Genomic DNA, 15,003 nt, shown 5'->3' with positions numbered 1-15,003 from the left:
TTCTGAGTGTAAGTGTGCAGAGTTTCTTCTCAGTTGATTTCTTAGAGGTGGCGTACCTATGGCACGCGTGCCACAGGTGGGACGCAGAGCCCTCTCTGTGGGCACGTGCGCCGTCGCCCCAGTCCTAGGCCTTCAGCTGTGTTTTATAAAAACCTTTCGCTTTAGGCCTCTGCTGCCATGTGCAAAAAAAAAAAAAAGGTCCAATCAATCAATCAATTTCAACTTCTTGTGGGGGGGAAAAAAAGATCTGGCAAAGTTGGAATTGATTGATTGAACTTTTTAGTCCCACCCAGTCTGCTGTTACTATCACATCCACGCCCACCCAATGGGCCACGCCCACCCAATGGGCCACACCCACCCAATGGGCCACGCCCACCCGGCACCCGATGATACATAAGTGGGTTTTGGGTTGCAGTTTGGGCACTCAGTCTCTAAACGCCATCACTGTCTTAGAGCATATCTGAACCAGGCTGTAATGTGCCAATATTATATCTCTTTTCTCTTATGGTTGCTGCTTCATATTGTAGGCTATATCAGTGGTCCTGAACCTTTCTGGCTCTGCAGCCTGGCAGCAGCAGCAGTGGGGGAGGGGACAGGATGGCTTCACGTGCAGGCTTGCACTAATGGAGCTTCACGCACTTGCCCAGCCCTTGCACGGCCCAGTTCCCAACAGGCCACGGCCCGCTACTGGTCCACCGGCTGAGGGTTGGAGATTCCTGGGCTATATGTTTTCCTCCAAAAAGAGGAGGCAGACGTGTCTTTATTTATGTATTTATTTTGCACATATTACTAGAAGAAAGTTTAATGTCATTTGCACATGTACAGGACATGACGTGTTTTGGGGAAAAAACTTATCTCCAATGAACAAAAGGGTAAAGGAAAAAAATGTTTTGTTTACCATCTAGTCCTAGGATGATCTCTATAGCTAGAAATACATGAATAGGACTCAAATATCTTTAGATTAATTACAACTTTTCCTCTGAACAATTCCATAGTTTAGAAGCTTAACAAATGCTGGGGAAGCCATAATTCACACGTGCACACATTCTCTCTCTCTCTCTCTTTCTCCTCCCTCTTAACTAGCTGAGGATGGTTTTATCTTTAGAAGTCTTTATGGAACACAGAGGCTGTGGCTGGTCAAGAGTAAAAATAGTTCTGAGTTTTCAATGGCTGCATTCCTGATTGGAGCCTGAAACCATGAATCAGGACTCAGCACTCAAACTGTACGGGACTGAATGAGGGAGCTGTGCTGCAGAAGGCAGGAGGGCGAATACTGCCTAGGTCGGCAATGAGTCTCCCCACAGCTTCATTAATCGTTTGGGAAGGGCCAGTCCTGCTCTTGCACTCCCAGCAAGGTATTGTGAGATGATGTTGTTTATGCTGAGTAGGTTCTACCTCATGCCATCATGTTAAAAAATAATAATAATGATGATAAAGCAAAGGACCAAGTCTGGACTAAACAGTTTGATTGTTTTGTTTAGTTTTTTCTCCTTTGGTCCTATTCTTTAGAGGTGGTGTTGTTTTTGCCCTTGTGGAGGCCTATTTTAGATACGTATTCTGACTATTAACTTGGTTTTGGGAATGCTTTCAGATAATCAGTCTTCCTTGGGAGAGCTGTGTGTATGTTTTTCCACTGTGGGAGATCCCCAAACAGTTCTCATTCTGTTGGAAGCATAGTATAATTATTAAGGCAACTCAAAATATTTTTAAGCAAGAGAATTTCTGGAGAAGTACTTTCCAGAAATATTTTCAGTATGTGTTAGAATAGAAAGTGAGAGACTGGCTGAGGAATAGATTCTAAATTGGGTATGAGAAATATCTAGTGCATGGTATAAGGTAGCAGATAAGTGCCAAAAATATTTGATAGAACAACAGAGGAAAATAACATTTCAGGCTGTAGCATCATATTAGAGACCAGGAGTTCTCTTACTTTTCATGCACGTAGCTACGATAAAACTTTTTTGTGGTGGGTTTTGTCTGTTTATTTCTTTCTGAGGATGTGAAGTTGAGCAAGATTTAGATAATCTCTCCTCCCCCAAATAAAATACAAAATAGTGTTGTGTTTGTTTGCTTCCTAATACTTAAGATAAGATTGCAAGTGGAGGAAAGAAATTACAGTTAGTTCTCGAATTACAACCAAAACTGAGCCCAAAATTTCTGTTGCTAAGCAAGACAGTTATTGAGTGAGTTTTGCCTGAATTTATGAGCTTTCTTGCCACAGTTATTAAATGAATCACTGCAGTTGTTAAGTTAGTAACACGGTTGGTAAGTGAATCAAGCTTCCCCTTTGACTCTGATTGTCAGAAGGTCGCAAAAGCTGATCACATGACCCTGGGACACTGCAACTATCATAAATATGAGCTAGTTGCCAAGCATCCGAATTTTGATCACGTGACCCTGGGGATCCTACAACAGCTAGCGCTGTTGTAACTTCAAATGGTTGTTAAAAAAATTTGTACGCTGAGGATTGCAACTACATATTTATTTACTTAAGACTGAGACAAAACAAAACAAAATCCAGCAAAATTTTGGTAATTAGAGTAAGAAGAAATTTCCAGTCTGACAGAAGACGTAGTGATTTGTCAGTAATCATTGTGGAGAGTAAGGTGCCGAGTGAGCTTAACACAGAATGTTGCTAGCCTTGATAGAGTGAGACATTTATCATCAACCTTGGCCAGTTCTTTAACATTTCTCTACAGGATGTTTCTTTCTCTCTGGTGTCTTATCAGGGTTGAATGACTGACTGCACATGATGGACCACATATAGAGATTGCTGAAAAATGCATATAAAGACTGCTGGAAGACCTGCAGATACACATGCAATTTAGTTTGGGTTTACTGAGAGTCTGTATAGTTATATTAGAATGCAAGTCCAGGTAGTCTTTGACATGACCTGTTGTGTGGTGACCGAAGGTATGACAGAGCTCTGCAGGACTACTTACAACCTGGATTCCAAGTTCCAAATGCCAGGTCTTCCCTGTGGTTATGTGATCACAGTTTGAGTGCTTGGTAACTGGCCCGCGTTAACAGATTTTTGTAGTGTGTCCCATGGTCATGTGACTATGATTTATGATGCTTTTTGTTGGAAATCAGCATTTACTTCTGTTTCCAGCAAAAAACAACAACCCCCCCCCATTGAGGGCATTGGATTCACTTAATGAACATGGCATTCATTTAACAGCCACCTCAAAAATGGTCATAAAATTGGGCACAAACATAGGACGAGCTACTTAAGGACAAGTCCCTCACAACTACTACTACTACTACTACTACTACTACTACTACTACTACTACTACTACTACTTCTCCTCCTCCTCCTCCTCCTAAGTCCCTCACAACAACAACAACAACTACTACTACTACTACTACTACTACTACTACTACTACTATTACTTCTCCTCCTCCTCCTCCTCCTCCTCCTCCTCCTCCTCCTTCTTCTTGTTATTTCATTATGACTTATGAGCATAATTCTTGGCTCAATTATGGTCTTAAGTCGATGACTACTTCTACTATAATCAACTCCTTTTAAAATGAATCTGTAATTACATGACCCAGAATGCTGTCCTTTAGGATTTCCCAAATTGCTCTTCTCTTCGAATGAGAGATGTACTGTCATCAGGGTTTATTTACAAAATGTTTGTTTAATCTTTGTGGTCATCTTTGTCTTGTAGGAAGGGACCAGCATAAATTTTGCTTTGTGTGTAAAGGGATTGTATGTAATGTGCGATGGGGTGTAATGCATGAATGTATTCAGTCCTCAAAAAAGTGAATCATATGAAGGTTTTCTACTAGTACCAAGTTATATCACATTAAGGCAAAAGAGCAGACTGATCACTTGCTCTAAAATATGGCTATACTTCATTGTGGCTGACGACAGTTCAGTAGATGTGGTGCTTAAGGGTTTATGTTTTTATTGATCATCTGAAGATAGTGCAGCCATAGCAACCATTTATGTTATGAAAAACTCCACTGACACATGATATTGCCATAACTTTCTTCGTTTAGGAGTAGCCATTCTCTAGGTCTTTGTGAAGATAAAATTAAGAATCTTACCCTCAGCATTTCTATTGATAGTGAGGAAGAGGACGAGGTGAAGAAAGAGATTTATCTCCACCCCAGCCACTGTTTCTCGTGATACTCTGTTGTGCCACCAAAGAATTTTCCCTTAGGGTTTGAAATACTATCTGGTATGACCAACAAAGCATTGGCAGTTTTAGTGTGGGTGTTGCATGTATCCCAGATTTTTTTCTATTCATATCCACAGGGTAAAAGAGGAATTATGATTTTATCTTCTACCTACATCTTCAGACCTAGAAAACCTTGCTCAAATGTCATATGTTTCATACCTCATTTGCAAAATATTGGTATTTCTTAAAATCTCTCTAGTGGGTAACATGCTCACCTGAGACATTTTGGAAAGTAAAAGTAATCTAGGCTATTAGACAATACGGTAATTACAGAGTGATAACTAGAGGATTGTCATTCAACTGTCTATTGCCTTTCTGCAAAGCACTGAGCATATTGTTTTTACTAAGCACATGAATGATTTTTCAATTATTTCAATCTATATGCCCAAAGTAAAATACAAATTTAAGAGTTTTGCATAATTGGGCCTGGCACAAATTATTATGTTCAGTGAAATTGGCAAGATCAGGAATGATTTTTTTCCCTTATAATCTGAAATTCTCTCAGAAGTTAGTTAAGGTTTTTCTTATAGGTTTTTATCACACTGTCCATGCATCCTCTCTGCTAGGAGAAAGAAATTCTAACTTGTGACAGAAGCATTTGCCTTACATACATATAATGAACAGAATATTCAAACTGTTTAAAAATATTAAAATTATTTAAAAAATAACTTCATTTAAATTCTAAAAAATTCTATGATTTCCAATTGTAACAGTGTTTAAACAAATAGTTCATTTAAAATAAACTATAACACAAGACTAATCAGCATACTGAAACTGACTAAAATCATTCCACTGAACTATAGCCAATATATAGCTAATTCCTTAGAGAATCTTGGGAATATTCACTTCCGCTATATTATCTAGTTGTTGGAGATGTTATAAACAGGCAAAAGATTATCTCCACATGTGGCCGACTTTTTTAGAAAGACATAATCATCCAGGCAATTAGACAGATACTACAATTAGAGATAACTAGAGAACTAGCTAAACACCTTATTAGGTTCCCTAAATGATTTCATCACAGATAAATATGACAATTAGCAGTGTTTTGTTGCATTTGAAATGCTAAATACTTCTCCTTATTGTAATGATTCATAACTAAATGAATTCAGAATATTGTGAACATGACAAGTTTACTAATTTTATCAAATTGCAACAAGGTTAATAAAAAGTGAAAAAAGGATGAAACAAAGAACAGCAGTGAATTTTTTTGGGGGGGGGTTAGGAAATCATTATAATATACACATTTCTAAAGATGTATACATATTTATGGTACTGTATAGGTCTATCAAATTACTGAAAAGTTTGAAAATGAGTTTACAAATTATAAGCAAGGATATTGAAAAATTATGGAGGACCTCAAACATGCGGAATATGCTGGGAGACCTTAAAATATGTTTGAACTAAAAGAATTCTGCAAGGATGAATGGAAAAAATATTGAAAGAAAGAATACAAAGGGTCTTAACAGGCTGGAGAAAAGGTTTGGAAGTTGTTGTTTCTGCCAAAAGAAGATGTCACAAAATCTGACAAAATGGTATTGAAATATATTAATTTGCTGTATTCATTGTTTTTATTCTGAATTTCTAAACAACTTCATGTAAATGGTAGATATGCACTCAGATTTAGAGAAAAATGCTGTCTATAACTTTGTAACATATAAAAGTTGGTTTAACTTTTATTCATTTTGTTCATACATATAAATTGTATGAAACATACTGTGACCAGGATTGCCTAAACTTTCATATGCAACTATAAGTAAATTACAAGTTCATCCATAGGATGAAACAAGGTGGATAAGAAGCACCTGTGTAACTAACTCTTACTTTACACATCTTTGCACTCCTTTGTAACTAGAAAAACAGAGATCTTCACTTCTGAAGGCTTTATGATGGGTGCACCCCAAGACTAATATTATTATTATAAATAATATATTTTAAAAACCATACAACTTAAGTATTCATGTAAATTGTTGTTCTTTGGAAACAACAAAGTTGCTGGACCTCTGGTAAGAGTTTCCTTTTGTATCTTCCTGCAGTGTGCTCTTCTTCCCTGCACTGAACGTAGCCTGTATTGGGTATGAAATAGTAACATACTACCTGTTCTTCAATAATCACCATTTTCAGAAAGAGCATCAGTATCACAGGATTTCAGAGAGCTCATATAAGAAATAAGGAGCAACAAAATCTGTAACGACATTGAAGAGGGAAACAGGACATGGAAAATACAAGGAAAGTCTTCTTGAAGATCTCTGAAGAGATTCCAACCTCAAATTAGTATGCAAAAGAAAGTCAGTGCATGTATGTAGTAATGGATTCAAAGAAAATTAAACCAAAATGGAAGGAGACATTCTGACATTCTGCAGAGTGGAGATATCAGTATCTAAGTTATTCTGTATTTCCAAGAACTTTAGTGCTAGCAGATGAATTTTAAATCAGCACTCTAGTCGTTGCTAAGTCTGAATGCTGTATAGGACTTGGTGGATACAGATGTATGGCAAGCAACAGAAGCTGAACTGGCAGAGTGTTTAACAAAGTCTTGCTAAGTCTTGCTGGCAAATCTGGAGAATGATGCAGTGACCAAGAAATTGGAATAGGTCAACTAAATAACTACAGCCCCCCCAAAGAGGCTTAATAGAGTATGCAAGGGGGGAAGAAGGAGGAGGAGGATTAATCTCCGACCTGTAATATAGTTTAGTGAGATACATGGAAAGGGAGATGCCAGATGTTCAGATTAGTTTTAGAAAAAGCTGGGGAAATAAGAGATATTATTGCTGATGTATACTGAAACTAAATGCTGAGAAGAAGTCAATGTGTGCTCCATTGACCATAGAAAGGCTCAGCCATGCCAAACTGTGCAAAGTTTTTAGGAAAATGGCAATCTCAAAACACATCATTGTCCTATACACAGGATGAAAAGCCACCATCTGGATGGAATATGGTGAACCATATTGGCAAAGGAATGATTAGGGTGTATAATTTCTCCTTATTTATTGTGTGTGCTGAATATATATTAAGGGAAGCTGGATTGAAAGATGAACCAGTTAAAGTTAAAGAAAAACTTCAATAACCTGCCAAGGTCATCACTGTAATAGGTAAAAATACAGTTGATCTATAAGTTCTGGTAATGAAAATAAAGAAATTGTAAAAAAAATGGAACTAAGATTAAATATAAAGAAAGTCAAACTCATGACAACAGGTATAATTTACCAGACTTAGAAATGGTAGTGTAGATGTTGATGTGATGGGCAGCTTCTGCCTTTTAAGATCAACTATCAATAGTAAAGGAACAAGCAGTCAAGAAATTTGTTGCAGACTAGCATTTGGTAGGGTAGCAATGGAGGACTTGAAAAAGATACTCAGGTGGTCTATGCCTATAAAGTCAGGATTGTACAGGCAGTGGTTTTCCCTTTGACAATCTATGGATAAGAAAATTGAACTTTGAAAAACCAAGATAAAAAGAATGTTGACAGTTTTGAACTGTGGTATTGGAGAAAACCTTTGAGAATACCATGGATAGCCACATAAATAAACAATGAATTTAAAGTTCTCACTCAAAATATATTTTGGAAACGTTATGTGAAAACCTAACTCTATGGAGAAGTGTATAATGCTAGGAAAGAGAAAGAGAGGACAATCAGCTGCAAAGTGAATAGACTCAATTATAAATCAATGGCTACCCCTGGAAAATCTGAAGAATGAGGTTAGAAACTGATCGTCCTGGAGGGAGGACTATCTCTGGGGTCAATAAGACCTGGCATTGACTTGGTGGCACATAATCAAAATCAATAAAATCACATCGCTCAGTCTTCTATTGTCCATCAATCGAATATGCTTCTTATATTTCTATAAACAGATTTGTGAAAATCATACTCTATTAAGAAAAAATAATATAATTCCACATTGTGGGTTTCACATTGATGTATCGTTTAGGAGAACTTTTGTTTTACTTATGTGTTTTAACGGGAAGCCAAGAGTATAGGTAGTCCTAGACTTATGATCAAAATTGAGCCCAAAATTTCCATTGCTAACAGTCATTAAGTGAGTTTTGTGCCATCGTATGACCTTTCTTGCCACAGTTGTTAAGTGAATCACTGCAGTTGTTAAGGTAGTAACATGATTGTTACATGAATCTGGCTTCCCCATTGACTTTGTTTGTCAGAAGGTGGCAAAAGGAGATCACATGATCTTGGGACACTGCAACCATCATAAATATGAACCAGTTGCTAAGCATCTGAATTTTGATCATGCGAACATGGAGATGCTACAATGGTCATCAGTGTGAAAAATGGTAATAAGTTGCTTTTTTCAGTGCCATTGTAAGTTCGAATGGTCACAAAACAAATGGCTGTAAGTTGAGGATTACCTGTATTCAGAAATGTCATTTTCACCAATGAGAACCGAGCTATGTTTGCTTTGGGCATGATGGATTCAAAAAAGAAATGGGACCTTACTTAACTACTTCATGTGCATAAGGTCACTTGGCTTAATTGCAGTGCTTCATTTGGGAAAATGTTGAGTTTTATCTAAATTACTGTACTTCATTGTTTGTTTTAATACTGTATGAATCCAGAAGAAACTTCTTAACAGTAAGAACAATTAACTAATGGGACAGCTTGCCTTCAGAAGTTGTAGGTGCTTCATCACTGGAGGTTTTTTACGAAAAGACTGGACAGCTACCTGTCTGAAATGGTATAGGCCCTCCTGCTTGAGCAGGGGGTTGGGCTAGAAGACCTCCAAGATCCCTTCCTGCTCTATTCTGATTGAAGTGCAGCATCTCAACATCTTCTTTAGAAACCTATTTCAAATAACATTCTGATGTAATATGCAAAGTACTGTTAAGTTTTTTCTTGTCTGAACTTATTCTGTGTGGTAATCTTTGGTATTTAGGTCTAGAAGTTGGATTCCTTGTTTGACTCTTTAGCTGTTGCTGTTACATAAGGTCACCTTCCAGTACTTCATAGATGAAAACAGGGACATGCAAATGCATGAAAAATATTTTCTTGTGGCAGCATTTTTTGCCCGAGATATTTGAAGGTATCTCCATTTGCTTCTAAGTGGACAATAGTTGTCCTATTTGTGCTTCTGAATCAGATGCCTTAGTCAGTTAACTGTCCTATGCATACACACAGTCAGCTTCAAAACAATTCTTGCCATAATTGATAATACATTTTTTTGTTAACCTTTGTTTTTCAAGTAGTGATTCTATAAACTACAGAGTTAGTTTCCAAGAGCATTTGTATTGCCTTATCCAAGTTTAACATGTGTCAGATAGAAGCAGTGTTTTTCAACTTGATGCCCTCCAAATGAACTGGGATTTGCAAACTGCAAATTCTGGGAGTTATAGTCCCAGCACAGCTGGAAAGCACAAGATTTGGGAAGGATTTGTTTGAAGCACCCAACTACCTCTTCTCTTAATTAGCAATCTCCAGGCATATGCTGTTTAGGAGATCTGCTATTTCTAGCCAGAAATTTCATCTCAGAATGTAAGACCCTGTTATGGATCATGAGCTAAGAAATGTATCACACGAGACAAGTGTGCTCACCCTCACGTTTTCTGTCAGGCTTTGGCAAAGCTAATAGTTAGAGAGGCTTATCCTGATGGGTACTTTTTTTTTCAGAAAGAGAGAGAAAGCTGCCCAGGATTAAAATGAAAATTGTATCTATTGGATGATAAGTTAATGGAATATTAACAGTAGATGATGAGCTTTCCTTGAAAGTGAATGATGAGTAGGAACGGCAACAAAAGTCCATTGCATTTCTAAAATTGGAGGCAGAACTGAAAGTTAATGCCATTTAGAGAAAAGCTCATGTGGAAATCTATCACTCAGAGATGCTTGGTAATCGTTTTTTCTTCAATTATATAACGCCAGATAAAGTATTTGCTTGGAAATTCTAGAGTAATAAATACAGATGGCAGGTACTTAAATGAATTGTCTTGCAAAAAGATACTGTGAGGCAAGAAAATGAAACACAAAAACTTGCTGTTCATGCTCCAAGGTGAAATTGAGGCAGAAGTAGCTGCATACCTTCAGTTTCAATCCTTGTTTTTCCAACGCCCTTTTAATTCTCTATGGCACGTTTCTCTGAGGGGATGATGGATCAAGATTTTACATTAATCTTCCAGTTGCTTTTACTTTTTGCAAGTATCACACTATCACATGGTAATGTCACAGCATCATATCATAACACAGAACAAGCTGCTGTAGTTGTATACTTCATCTATGTTGAGGCATTTCTCCTTTGCAGATACATTTTTTAAATAATTGACAAAATTCTCATTTATGCTGTCAAATTTCCAATTTCTTTGTCTATCTTTTCTGATCCAATGACTTGTCACATAAAATTGGGCATCTTTTTTTTTTTTTTTTAAAAAAATGACTTTTCCCCATTTTTACAGAAGAAATGATAGACCTGTTATCTTACTTTATGTCTCTATTTTGAAATGTATTTGTAATTCTCATAAAGTTTTCTCCAGAAAGAAGCCAGAGGAGCTGTTTTTTTTTAATATTAACAGAACATAACTAAGCTTATTACTGAGGAAAAGTTACTAAGAGTTAGCTTTTGAGAGTTACTGCAAGTGTAAAACCCACCTAAAAATAATCTAAGATATTTTTTTTTATTTTGCATTTCAGTAGCCTATTGCAGAGATGGATTTCATGAAATAAAAATGAAATAAAAATGAAATAATGCAACTTTAAATTTTAATTAGTTTCATTCATCCTTCCATTAGATCCGTATTTCACATTTCCTCCAGGTGCTGTGGCAGCATTCTTAGCATTCCCTTCCTCCAATTTCCCCATAATACAATGCTGTGAGGTAGTTTAGGCTTAGTGGTGCTGGATGGCCAGGACTCATCCATTGAGCTTCTATAATTGATGATGAACTGGAATTCTCTGGTCCTCTTGCTCTCTTAATCAGTACATCATGCACAAAATTTCAGTCTTGGTATTAACAAAACATATGGTGTATAGAATACACTGACTGAATCTAACATTCGTACAAATGTTCATTTTTAATAGCTGCCACACAGATGCACATTTGCTTTCTGTCCAGCTTAGGCATCCTACATAATACTGGCATTTTCTACCCCAGTGTATTACTGTGTATATGAACTGTGGTGGCGCAGTGGTTAGAATGCAGTATTGCAGGCTAACTCTGCATTCCCACAGCCAGGAGTTCGATCCTGACCAACTCAAGGTTGACTTAGCCTTCCATCCTTCCGAGGCTGGTAAAATGAGGACCCAGATTGTTGGGACCAGTATGCTCGGTCTGTAAACCACATAGAGAGGGCTTTAAAGCACTATGAAGTGGTATATAAGTCTATGTGCTATTGCTATTTGGTTGGGCACCTCATCTTGAATTTAAACCATTTTGAATTCAAAGTGCCTTATTTCCAGTTTGAAACAATTATTTCAAAATACTTCCAAATGATTAAAAAGCCTATTTTGAATGAATGCAAAATAATGATTGGAAATGGAACACTGCTTTGTACTTATTTATGTTGAACTGCTGTTTGGAGCCAGTGTAAAAGAGTATAGATATTGTCTTGAAGAAAATATATGGCAACCATTAGTAAAACATGAGCTTAGCTCAGGAAAACAGGAAACTATGAGAATGAATCTCAAAATTGCCTCTTCTCGACTCTCTTTCCTATGAGAGGGAGAGAAGGGAAATGCTGTCAGGCTTTCAAGATTGATTTTGTTACAGCCTATATTGATAAAGTAAAGTTATAGTATTTCTTGTGGTGTTTGTTTCCTGACCTGGCCTATCCTGGAGTTGTGAGAGTCCTCTTCTTAGTTTGAAAATAATTTTTTGAAGCTCTTCCCAATCCATCTTAATGGTTAAGGACCCTAAATAACTTGGCGTAATCAATAATGTGAACATTTGATTGTTTAGGACATTTAATGAATAAATTAAAAAAATATCAATTTCCCACTTTCTGAAGGATCCCACTTCCTTTGTGAGAATTATCTATTCTTGCTTTGTGAGAATTGTCTATTCAAATAATTGTGAGAGTCTTCGCCCATGACTAATATTCATGTACTTTGATGACATTGTCAGGAACATTTTTAGAATCCAAATAATATTCTTTACCATCATTTCCTCTTTTATTCTGCATTCACAAGAGGTCAATAGGGAAAACCCATAATATCTTCTAGCAAAAACTAGAGAAGGAAATTCCACTCTCTCAGTAGATGTCAACCCTGCAAGGCAGACTAGATATGAACACCAAAGTCATGAATACTAAAATTACTTTTATTATAGGGTTACAGTAACAGAATCTTGCAATACTGAATGGACCTCTCTCCCCTTCCTGCTTTTTATTTAAAGAAAACTAGGGACAGTCCAGTCTGAGATGCTTGCTCAAATTACATTCCTGCTTTAGACTGTGGTTCTCTTATGTGACCATTGCCTTTGCTGCTGCTCTTTCTCCTCTTACTCAAGAATATTCTCACAGTCCATTAATCAGAACAATGAAATGAAATAGGCAAAGCTGATAGAAGGAATAATAATAATAATAATAATAATAATAATAATAATAATAATAATAATAATAATAATCTACCAAGGCAAATAGGTGGGCGTGGAATGCTCCAAGTACATCAGATGGTTGAAGAAGAAAAAATGGCTTTGGAAGAATATCTGAAGAACAATGATGAAGATGCACTGAAATTAGTATATCAGGAAGGCTTACTAACCACTGGAGAGACCAAACTGGCCTACAAGAAAGACCAAATGAAGAACAGAATAGAAGCATGGGAAGACAAAGCACTACATGGCCAATACATTAAAAAAATAGCTGGGAAAGCAGATAATAACAAGACCTGGCAATGGCTAAGAGCAGGAAAATTGAAGAAAGAGACCGAGGGACTAATTCTTGCTGCACAAGACCAAGCCTTAAGGACAAATGCATATAAAGTCAAAATTGAGAAGACAGCAACAGACAGTAAGTGCCGCCTATGCAAAGAAGCTGAAGAAACAGTGGACCACCTGGTAAGCTGTTGCAAGAAGATTGCACAGACTGACTACAAGCAGCGGCATGACAAAGTAGCAACAATGGTGCATTGGAAGATCTGCAAAAAATATCATTGCCTGTAAGCAAAAACTGATGGGATCATAAAATAGAGAAAGTCATAGAAAATGATAAAATTAAACTGCTCTGGGACTTCAGAATTCAAACAGACAAGCACCTGCAACATAACACCCCAGACTTAACAATTGTCGATAAGAAAGACAAAAAAGTCTGGATAGTGGACATGGCAGTGCTGGAGATAGCAGAATAGAAGAGAAAGAACTGGAGAAGATAACAAAATACAAAGACCTACAAATAGGAATAGAAAGACTGTGGCAAAAGCAAGCAAGGGTAGTACCAATAGTCATAGGCTCCTTGGGTGCAATCCCAAAACAACTGGAGCACCACTTGAACACAATTGGCATTGACAAATTCGTTATTAGTCAATTGCAAAAGGCGGCCTTATTAGGAACTGCTTCCATCCTGCGACGATATCTGTCATACCATCAAACATCCACATCTGCCTATCCCAGGTCCTGGGTAAGGACTCGATAGGTAGACAAAATGCCAAATCCAGTCTGAACATCTGGCTGACTGTGCGATGATCCATAATAATAATAATAATAATAATTGCCTGGAGATAGCAGAATGCCTGGAGATAGCAGGCAGTGCCTGGAGATAGCAGAATAGAAGAGAAAGAACTGGAGAAGATAACAAAATACAAAGATCTACAAATAGAAATAGAAAGACTGTGGCAAAAGCAAGCAAGGGTAGTACCAATAGTCATAGGCTTCTTGGGTGCAATCCCAAAACAACTGGAGCACCACTTGAACACCATTGGCATTGACAAATTCGCTATTAATCAATTGCAAAAGGCGGCCTTACTAGGAACTGCTTCCATCCTGCGACGATATCTGTAATACCATCAAACATTCACATCTGCCTATCCCAGGTCTTGGGTAAGGACTCGATAGGTAGACAAAATGCCAAATCCAGTCTGAACATCTGGCTGACTGTGCAATAATCAATAATAATAATAATAATAAAAAAAAAATAACAACAACAAAAACAACTACTCCACTCTTCTGTAAAAGACAAATCAGCCCAAGAAAATGGAAGCAGGAAAATGAGTTCCTTGCCCAAACTTTCCTATATATGACACTATCTCATCAGCAAAGGAAAGGTCACACCAAACTTGTGCAGGAAATGATAATTAAGGTTTTGCCAGCTGTTTTTCTATGAAGGACAATAGTAGGGCAATGCTCTCTGATTTGGAGGACTCCGATTATAGGACGGGATATCTTGATGGATTACTCTGAGCCCTATTGTCATCAGTGTCTTCTGCTGCACTTTGGAAGAGATCCAAAAGCCAGGAGAAAATGGTCATTTTCACTAGATCAAAAAAAAAAAAAGGAACAAGCAAATTGATTCTTCTCGATGAGCGGAAAGCTTGTTGTCAAAACAGCCTCACTTTCAGTGTGATATTACAGGCTATGTTCCATGACAAATTGAGTCTTTGTTTGATCCCCTCCGTTTGCTGTCTTTTTCTGATCTCAAATCAACTCTAAATCAAAACAAGGAGCCTGTCTGCTTCTCTAGCCATCCAGAAGCCAATTGGAAGCTTATAAACCAGGCATAATGGCAAATAGTCATTTCCTATTATTTTATCTAGCTTATATGATAGGCGAAAATATATGACCTTTCAAAATAGATGTTCCATTCTCAGCTTTCCTAGCTAAAAGCCCTTGCTGCATTTGTCCTCCATACATTTTTAAACTTTCCTTGTAAAGACCATCTAAACTA

At 37.3% G+C, this 15,003-nt stretch overlaps 1 protein-coding gene across 2 annotated transcripts in view; it reads left to right on the top strand.

The window, feature by feature from the left end:
- TSPAN4 (tetraspanin 4) overlaps positions 1-15,003 on the top strand; it is a 692,998-nt gene that overhangs the window by 365,914 nt on the left and 312,081 nt on the right. Inside the window, exon 1 of one of the 2 annotated variants that reach the window (XM_039321933.1) lies at positions 1,155-1,355. The exons of the other annotated variant lie outside the window; for it this stretch is intronic. Within the exon in view, the coding sequence (XP_039177867.1) occupies positions 1,289-1,355 (67 nt within the window). The 5' untranslated portion in view covers positions 1,155-1,288. Of the gene's footprint in view, positions 1-1,154; positions 1,356-15,003 lie in introns of those variants that run through there. 2 annotated transcript variants of the gene reach the window in all.

Source organism: Crotalus tigris, unplaced genomic scaffold (assembly GCF_016545835.1).
Source record: "Crotalus tigris isolate CLP2741 ecotype Arizona unplaced genomic scaffold, ASM1654583v1 scf7180000023830.6690815, whole genome shotgun sequence".
Taxonomy (NCBI): Eukaryota; Metazoa; Chordata; class Lepidosauria; order Squamata; family Viperidae; genus Crotalus; species Crotalus tigris.
The sequence above is the reverse complement of the archived record's forward strand: the minus strand, read 5'-3'. Positions and strand labels throughout refer to the sequence as shown.